The sequence below is a fragment of the Nicotiana tomentosiformis genome, chromosome 4, assembly GCF_000390325.3.
Source record: "Nicotiana tomentosiformis chromosome 4, ASM39032v3, whole genome shotgun sequence".
Classification (NCBI taxonomy): Eukaryota; Viridiplantae; Streptophyta; class Magnoliopsida; order Solanales; family Solanaceae; genus Nicotiana; species Nicotiana tomentosiformis.
This window is the reverse complement of record NC_090815.1, coordinates 125,087,764-125,098,124: the sequence shown is the minus strand read 5'-3', so window position 1 is coordinate 125,098,124 and position 10,361 is coordinate 125,087,764. Positions and strand designations below refer to the sequence as shown.

General features: G+C 37.7%; 1 protein-coding gene across 1 annotated transcript; it reads left to right on the top strand.

Annotated features, from left to right (window-relative positions):
- The first annotated feature begins 1,497 nt into the window (after positions 1–1,497).
- LOC104091584 (probable galacturonosyltransferase-like 1) lies at positions 1,498–2,918 on the top strand. The gene has a single exon (XM_009596953.4). The coding sequence runs from the start codon at positions 1,570–1,572 to the stop codon at positions 2,647–2,649; it is 1,080 nt and encodes a 359-aa protein (XP_009595248.1). The 5' UTR covers positions 1,498–1,569; the 3' UTR covers positions 2,650–2,918.
- Positions 2,919–10,361: the final 7,443 nt, after the last annotated feature.

Genomic DNA, 10,361 nt, shown 5'->3' with positions numbered 1-10,361 from the left:
AGCCAATTCTCTGACATATGTTAGATGAAACGATTGTTTCTATGAGTATTAATTTATTATTTATGTATTTTCTTTGTATATTCAAATTATTATACTAAAGCAATTATTAAACTTTACTTATTTTAAAAATATCTTTATTGAACAGAAATTATAGTTGATAATATAATATTTAAAAATTTATTATGGAGGCGTATTTACATTCCAACATATCTTAAACTATGTAGAAAGAAGGCTAGCGGGAAACTCCATAAATTATATAAATCCTAATTGTTTGTCATATGTTGAGCTTTTGGCTATAATGAAAGAACTTGATTATTCTAAAAATTATCTATTCAAAAAAAGAAAAGATTTTTATTAAAAAAAAATTGTTTCATCGGAAAGCTATTGCACAAGGGGTTCCCTTTCCCATTCAAAATTGAAGGGGATTATTGTTTCCCAACCCTTAAAAATTAAGGGGGTAAAATGGATTTGAGTCTAAAACATACTACTACTATATATTCCAATAATTAATAATTTAAAATATTAAAAAAATATTTCCAACAAAACATGTTTGTAAAAAATTTCTTTTAACTCTCGAAATAGTAATTGTCTCACGACAAGTCATGTAGTCTTGTTTTAGTACGAACTCAACCAACTCCCCCTTGACTTAACCCCAATTCTCCCTTATGAGAAACCACGCCACCCATCCAGCTTTACCCCACCATGATCCAAGGACGTGTGTATCATATGCTAAGCCATTTGCTGCTTAGGTTAGCACTATTTGTATAATAAGAAAATAAAAAATATCATACAAATTACATATACATAAGTATATTCAAAAAACTAAATAGTATGTGTAATATTATATTAGAAAATTACTTGGTTTATTCTAGGACATTTTAGTCGATAGTGTAAAAAGTTTATACTTTATCAGTATGCAAAAACATAAACTCTTTCGTATTGAATTTAAGTTATATGCATAGCAAAATTATACTATTAATGTAATTTAACTAATTATATCAAGTTACCTTATTAGTATTAAATTGTTGCTCGTTCTTGTCAGCTAATTTAACTGATAATATAAAAACTATATGCATTGTTAGTGCATAGAATTTAAACTTTTTCACATTGACTTAAAGATATAACGATTGATAGTGTAAGAATATTTACCCTTTTAATGTCGATTTAATCGGTTATAATAGGCTATTGCTTTCATATTACCATATTAAACTTGTTATTAAAAGTTACCATTATTATTATTCACTTTAACTTTATAGTATAAAAGATTTATTGCACATGTAAACAACATATATAAGTTAATTTACTGTGATAGTGTAAACAACTTATTATAGCAATCAACGTAAGTTAAACTCTTTTGCATTTACATCTCTGTCTTTGTCTCGAACACCTCCGTTTTCTCTTTAGTACGTACGTTTCTTTGTCACTTACCAAAACCGTGTCCATACCTTCAAATTCAAACTATCTCTATCCCCCCCCCCCCCCCCCAAACACCAAATCCGAGGGACTAAAACCCAATCAAATAAATCCACTCCCTCTTCTCATTTCCAAATCTAAACATCACTCCCCCACATGAAGTCAGAACGCCAACTCTTACCTCTTTTTTTCCTTTCTTTTTTCATCATTTCTTCCACCGCCACCACTACCACCGCCGCCGCTGCGGTTAGAATACGCAATGCCGCCGTTACAAAAATCCCACAACTGTTCAGAGAAGCCCCTGAATTCTATAACTCCCCTGAATGTCCTTCCATTGAAAATACCCAAAACTTAATATGCTCTATTGAAGCTGTTCACGTAGCTATGACACTTGATTCCGCTTATATACGTGGCTCAATGGCAGCTATTCTTTCCATTCTTCAACACTCATCTTGTCCACAAAACACAATCTTCCACTTCGTCGCTTCCGCTTCTGCAAACGCGTCACTCCTACGCGCCACCATTCTCGCGTCTTTCCCTTACCTTAAATTCCAAGTCTATCAATTCGACGATTCATATGTTGCCGGACTTATTTCAACCTCAATCCGTTCAGCTCTCGATTGTCCTTTAAACTACGCAAGAAGTTACTTAGCCAATATTTTACCAACTTGTGTTAAAAAAGTTGTCTACTTGGATTCCGATTTGGTCTTAGTTGATGACATTGCAAAATTAGCCGCAACTCCATTAGGTGAAAACAAAATTCTAGCCGCTCCAGAATATTGCAACGCAAATTTCACTTCATATTTTACACCAACTTTTTGGTCAAACCCATCACTTTCCTTAACATTTGCGGATCGTAAAGCTTGTTATTTTAACACGGGAGTAATGGTAATCGATCTTGATCGTTGGAGAAATGGTGATTATACGAATAAAATCGAAGAATGGATGGAATTACAAAAAAGAATGAGAATTTATGAATTGGGTTCATTGCCGCCGTTTTTGCTAGTGTTCGCCGGAAATATAGCTCCGGTGGATCACCGGTGGAATCAACATGGGTTAGGTGGAGATAATTTTCGTGGGCTTTGTAGAGATTTACATCCTGGTCCAGTAAGTTTATTGCATTGGAGTGGAAAAGGGAAACCTTGGGCTAGACTTGATGCTAATCGGCCTTGTCCTTTAGATGCTCTTTGGGCTCCTTATGATCTGTTAAAACCTCCATTTTCGTTTGATTCTTGAAGATTAAAGAAGAATAAAAATGGCTGGAAGTGTATAGTTTTTGGGGAAGATGATGAAGAGCTGGAAAAACAGAGGATGAAGGTTTTATGATTTAAAAAAATATTCTATTTTAATAGGGAGGATTAAAATTCATTTTTCTCCTTTTAATAAATTTACAATATTTTCTCGTTTCTCCATTTTATTGGAGAATTTTTTCCTGAATGATGTATGTATCTTTTGAGCTCGATATTGTACAGGAGATGAGTTAAAATTTTTGGTTGTTTAGATAATACTGCTTTTTATTTTTTTTGTCTTTTTTTTTTTTTTTTAAGTCCGGACTGTCCCCAAGATATCTCGCATTCATTTTACTTATAGTTGCTTCCCTTACTCGAACTCGGCATCCTAAGGATGTGATGTAAACAAATTATTCATACGGATTTTCACCGCTCGAATTCGTAAGGTATAGATAATTTTAATGTTGCGGCAAAACTCTACTTTCTTTTTCAAAGTCCAAATAACAAAGACTTAGGACCCGTTTGGCCATAGATTTTGTCAAAATAAATTTGGATTTTATTTGGCAAACACATGTTTGGTCATAGATTTTGCCTACATTTTGGCCAAATTCTAAAACCTGCTCAATAGCTGATTTTGGGCCAAAATATAACTATTATATTTTTTTAAAATTACCCCAAACTTTTGTATTTTATAAAAGAGCCCACCATTTATTATTTTGTAACGATGTTGCTTCGTCTTCTCGGTCATCTGATAGTGTATTATGTAGTTCATTATAAAAATAATAATTTTGTATCAAATTTATTTATGTTCAGGACTATGGTTTGTGATAATATAATGAATGTTATTGATAATGGTATTGTTAGGTATTTGTGATAGTTTTTAAAACTTGTGGATATAAGTCATGTTTCATATTTTTTCAAACCAAACTTCACCCAAAACAGATGGTCAAACACATTTTCATTTTCAAACCAAACTTCACCCAAATTAAAATTTTCATAATAAATTTAGGAATTTATGGTCAAGCTAAGTTTATGAAACAATAGCTTACTACGAAGTTTCTCTTTACTACTACTTTCGATGACTTCTCGAATACCAAAGAGAAAAAGAATGAAAAGGTATATTTCAAGTTTTGGGGTTATTAATTGCATACTTTGCTTTCCCGCAATTCTGCTCACATTTTGAAAAGGATTACTTAGATAGTAAGGTAGGCTAATCATTGTTGATGGCCTTTTAATGGGTATGTAAATACGATTAATGTATCTTTGAGAAAGTGTGATGACCCAAATAAAGTGCAATTCATGATTCTTTATTCCAAAAAGTATTTGAATGAGGATTTTAATCCGAGGTTCACATATATTGTATACGGTCGAAATAGATTTCGATCTTCCTACGTTCTATCGAATTCGAGTGATAAAAAGCCAAAATGAGGTTTTGGAAGTGAGCTCTGAGGTCGGTACTAACGAACCTCGAGCCCGAAGGTCACTCGAGGAGGCGGCTCGATAATCCTATCGAGCCCGTGACTGAATCGATCTGTAAGGCACTACTTCGAGATCGGAAATACGCGACGTCCATCTCGAAGTCGAACTGGATCCGAGACCGAAGGGCCCGATCCAGTAACGAGTTCGAGCTAGTATCGAGCTCACAGACAAGAGTCGTTGCAACCGCACCAAGAGAGAGAATCTTGGCGAGAATCAAAGAAGAGACAAGTCATCATGGGCCTTCCACTATATATTTTATTTTATTGTTTTTTGTAATAACTCTCTTCTATAAAAGAGGGAATCCTTGTAAGCCAAAGGACAGGAAAAAAAGGAAGAGAAAGGAAGATCACTTCTTATATTGATAGTTATCCCCTTATGTTTGTTTGACTTATTTATTATTTTTTGCCTATTATTTTCATTCTCACAGCCAACAATACACATATTTCCATTTCTCTACGCGATTTATATCGAATTGTATCGCATATCCTTAGAACCATACACAAATCTAACGTTATCCAATTTTTTCGGTAAACAGTTTGGCGTCCACCGTGGGGCTAAGGGTAACAGTGATCGCTTGATAAAAATCTAAAGTACACGCCAGTTTGCAACTTCAAATCAGCAATGGCTTCACCAATCGACCACGAAGCCGGCCTTCAAGATGAAATCAACAACTTGGCACCCAGGGCTGGAAGGCCACACGATGATGGCACTGAGGCTCGAATCGAAGCACCCGAAATTCGAGCCGAAGTACCATTAGATGTCAATTCACAAATAGCTCTAGGGGCGAATCAGCGTTCCGAATAGGAAAAAAGCATTCAGGGCGGTACTCGATCCGTAGCTCGAGACACCCATAATGTGAAGGAGATCGAAGTCAGCTTACGGATGATCTTCGAGATGTTACAAGCCCAGCAAATAGCGATAGCTCAGTTGCAGAGCCAAACTCAGGTACAAAGCAGGCCGGAGCCCAATCCGCTTCGAGAAGTAACTCACAGAACGGAACCAGCCATAGAGAAGTCAAATGAACAAGAATCGGGGACTACTCCCGAAATTACTAAATTGCTCGAGGAACTCACAAAACGAGTCGAAGCCAACGATAAAAAAAATAGAGACATATAATTCCAGGATCGACTAAATCCCGGGAGCTCCACCAATAATAAAAGGTCTAGATTCGAAAAAATTCATTCAAAAGCCTTTTCCCTCGAGTATAGACCCAAAACCAATCCAAAAAAAATTCCGTATGCCCGAAATACCCAAATATAACGGAACAATCGACCCCAACGAGCACGTCACGTCTTACACGTGTGCCATCAAGGGCAATGATTTGGAAGATGATGAGATCGAATCTGTATTATTGAAAAAATTCGGTGAAACCCTGTCAAAGGGGGCAATGATATGGTATCATAATTTACCATCTAACTCCATTGATTCTTTTGCTGTGCTTGCAGATTGTTTCGTAAAAGCACATGCCGGAGCCATAAAGGTCGAAACTAGAAAGTCGGACCTGTTCAAGGTAATACAAAAGGATAACGAGATGCTAAGGGAGTTCGTAGCTCGTTTTCAAATGGAACGAATGGATCTGCCACCAGTCACAGACGATTGGGTTGTTCAAGCTTTCACTCAAGGTCTAAATGAGCGGAGCTCGAGGGCTTCACGGTGGCTGAAGCAAAATCTGATTGAGTACCCAGCTATTACTTGGACCGATGTGCACAATCGATATCAATCCAAAATAAGAGTCGAAGATGACCAGTTGACTTCTAGGTCCATTACGAAAAAGCAAAAGTCGACCAGAGATTGATACCAGCCATATAGCGGAAAAGATACTACTGCTGAGTATCCGAGGCCTCTTTAAAATCAACCTTGTACACAGGGGGGCTTTATCATTGAACGCATCTGTGATGATTATCAAGTTTGTTGCAAAGGAAGTCACTTCGTTATTTCATGACAAATAGTGTCTCAACGGGAAACGTCGTAACGGCCAAATGGTCAAAATGAACCATGCTTATATAGTTGGCCCGAGCCTTGACGCAAAACATGCACCCATATATAATGACTTGCAAAGAAAGCTCTCTTCTTTATCGATATCCTATGTTCAAGATTTATTATGCAAACAAGATCGAGTTCGAATCATTCGCTCGACTGCCAAGCCTACGGGCTACCTTTATTTCGAGTTCGAGCAATCACTCACTCGACCATTAAGTCTACGGGCTACTTTGACTATTACGCCTACGGGCTACATTGCATCGAGTTTGAATCATTCGCTCGACTGCCAAGCCTACGGGCTACCTTTATTTCAAGTTCGAGCAATCACTCACTCGACCATTAAGCCTACGGGCTACTTTGACTATTACGCCTATGGGCTACATTGCATCGAGTTCGAATCATTCGCTCGACTGCCAAGCTTACGGGCTACCTTTATTTCGAGTTCGAGCAATCACTCACTCGACCATTAAGCATACGGGCTACTTTGACTATTATGCCTACAGGCTACATTGCATCGAGTTCGAATCATTCGTTCGACTGCCAAGCCTACGGGATACCTTTATTTCGAGTTCGAGCAATCACTCACTCGACCATTAAGCCTACGGGCTACTTAGACTATTACGCCTATGACATACATTGCATCGAGTTCGAATCATTCGCTCGACTGCCAAGCCTACGGGCTACCTTTATTTTGAGTTCGAGCAATCACTCACTCGACTATTAAGCCTACGGGTTACTTTGACTATTACGCCTACGGGCTACATTGCATCGAGTTCGAATCATTCGCTCGACTTCCAAGCCTATGGGCTACCTTTATTTCGAGTTCGAGCAATCACTCACTCGACCATTAAGCCTACGGGCTACTTTGACTATTACGCCTACGGGCTACCTTTATTTCGGGTTCGAGCAATCACTCACTCGACCATTAAGCCTACGGGCTACTTTGACTATTACGCCTACGGGCTACATTGCATCGAGTTCGAATCATTCGCTCGACTGCCAAGCCTACGGGCTACCTTTATTTCGAGTTCGAGCAATCACTCACTCGACCATTAAGCCTACGGGCTACATTGCATCGAGTTCGAATCATTCGCTCGACTGCCAAGCCTACGGGCTACCTTTATTTCGAGTTCGAGCAATCACTCACTCGACCATTAAGCCTACGGGCTACTTTGACTATTACGCCTACGGGCTATATTGCATCGAGTTCGAATCATTCGCTCGACTGCCAAGCCTACGGGCTACCTTTATTTCGAGTTCGAGTAATCACTCACTCGACCATTAAGCCTACGGGCTACTTTGACTATTACGCCTACGGGCTACATTGCATCGAGTTCGAATCATTCGCTCGACTGCCAAAGCCTACAGGCTACCTTTATTTCGAGTTCGAGCAATCACTCACTCGACCATTAAGCCTACGGGCTACTTCGACTATTACGCCTACGGGCTACATCACATAGAGTTCGAATCATTCGCCCGACTACCAAGCCTATGGGCTACTTTAACTATTACGCCTACGGGCTATATCGCATCGAGTTCAAACCATTCGCTCGACTGCCAAGCCTACGGGCTACCTTTATTTCGAGTTCGAGCAATCACTCACTCGACCATTAAGCCTACGGGCTACCTCGACTATTATGCCTACGGGCTACATTATTTCGAGCAAAACTACTCATTTCTTCGAGTTAAAACAAACACTTGACTATTTTAGCTGAAGGACGCTCGAGCCCGATAAAGCAAAGGGGACTACCCACGAGGCCCAAAGGCAACAGAGATTTAAATTAAAACTATCTATTTAGTTTGAAAGGCTATTTCTCTTCAAAAGAAGTAAGATTTGTATTTACAAATTTTTTGTATAGAGGCGGCGAAAACGCCATCAGAAGTTATCCGATTCAAAGCATGTTGGGCCTCGTTGAAAAGACAGGCGGACCCCACTGCATTCATCACTGATTGATCTTCTCCGGTCACCAAGGACCGAAGGTAACTGACAATTCCCACAGGGGAAGAAAAAAAAATCGGGTATCCTCGATAAAGTCGGGGACTGTAAAGACGCATAAGATGATCGAGCATTACATACGTCATGGTCGGGATCGATAAAAACATCAGTGTATATCTGATCGAGCTGCTGGAAAATCATATCGTTTTTCGCCACATCCTTTTTCGAGAAACGAGAGGACTATCTGTATACAGTCGAAATAGATTTCGGCCTTCCTACGTTCTATCAAGTTCGAGTGATAAAAAGCCGGAATGAGGTTTTGGGAGTGAGCTCTGAGGTCGGTAATAACGAACCTCGAGCCCGAAGGTCACTCGAGGAGGCGGCTCGATAATCCTATCGAGCCCGTGACCGAATCGATCCGCAAGGCACTGCTTCGAGGTCGGAAATACGCGACGTCCATCTCGAAGATCGAACTCGATCCGAGACCGAAGGGCCCGACCCAGTAACGAGTTCGAGCTAGTATCGAGCTCACAGACAAGAGCCGTTGCAACCGCACCAAGAGAAAAAATCTTGGTGGGAATCAAAGAAGAGACAAGTCATCATGGGCCTTCCACTGTATGTTTTATTTTATTGTTTTTTGTAATAACTCTCTTCTATAAAAGGGGGAATCCTTGTAAACCAAAGGACAGGAGAAAAAGGAGGAGGAAGGAAGATCACTTCTTATATTGATAGTTATCCCCTTATATTTGTTTGACTTATTCATTCTTTTTTGCCTATTATTTTCATTTTCATAGCCAACAATACACATATTTCTATTTCTCTACGCGATTTATATCGAATTATATCGTATATCCTTAGAACCATACACAAATCTAACGTTATCCGATTTTTCCGGTAAACATACATATAATCTAATTTAGTTTACAACATCTATCTACGTTAGAAAATTTAATTCATTTGATGCAATTTGACCGAACACAGTAAGTTAATCAATCTCTTTCCTATGTTATTAATGTACAGTTATGTTAAGACGTACATGTAATCATTTTTTAAGTACATCTAATTATATAAGTAGAATAAGTTATATACATTGATTTGTAAATATAAAATCACACTATTCTTATAATTTAGTAGCTGATTAAAGCATGAATTTTCTATTTATCAAGTTATAATATCATATTTGATTTGAAGAGTTACGTGTCATTGTAAGTTTATTTTGCCCGGTGATGTAAAAATATTATATAGTACTAATATTTATACCATCACTAAATAAACTTATACTCAAATTCCCCTTTATTGGAGAACTTAGTCTTAGAACATTTTTGTAGGCATTCGGTAGTGAATAAACAAAGAAGGAGGAGAGCATTTAGAGCTGGCATGTGTTTTGATTTCAGAAACTTTCTTCTTCTTAGTTTTAAGTACCAAAATCTCTTTTAAGTATTTATTTCACAGACCAAAGCATATAATTAAACTATAGTCTATAGATTATAGCCGACTGCCAGCGATATTTGAGTGTCAGCTTGACTTTTTCCTTCTAATTCTTTATACCATTTGTCTTCCAGTCGACTTTGAATATGACAGCCTAATTACAATATATTTTTCTATGTTTTATAGATTCCTATCACAAAGTTTTCCTTCATTGGGCGACATGTTCTTTAACTTGTAAGATTAATAAAATACGATTTTCTAAGAGGAAAAAAAAAGATATAGTTTTATTTTTCTTTTTTCTCCCAGTACACATACAACTAGGTAAACAAGCAAATCTCCTTTTGGTTTGATATTCTGTCTACTCCTAAGTTTCAAGTTTTTTCTATTCTCTTATAACACTATTAAAGTGACCTTTTACACATAGTTAGCTTCTATTTATTTCCCTCTATGATTCCGGATATTATTTTTTGATTTTTCATCCGGTGTTCGGATCTCGTATTGGAGCCAAACTATATCCTAATTCGTACTGCGTACGGCTCTATTCGGGGGGAAGCACTCCCTACTAAAGATTTTTTCATACCCAGGGCTCGAACTCGAGACCTCTGATTAAAGAAAGAATCGGCGTTTCAATATATAAGAAGGAAAAAATAGACTAGGCCAAAAACTTATTGCCTTTAAATTGGTTAAACAGGAACAGAACATCTTCACCGGTCTTAATTAACTTCCATAAAGGGTATTCTTCACTTGAGTAACAATCTTTACTAATCAAAGTAAAGATTTACTATAGCAAGAGCCTATGTGATTGTCTATCCGAACTCTATATATAATTGAAATTTTTAAATAACATACAACAACAATAACAATCTCAGTGTAATCTCATAAGTAAAATCTATGAT

Coding starts and splice junctions, on each gene's coding strand:
- LOC104091584 (XM_009596953.4), top strand. CDS start 1,570: ATGAAGTCAGAACGCCAACTCTTACCTCTTTTTTTCCTTTCTTTTTTC.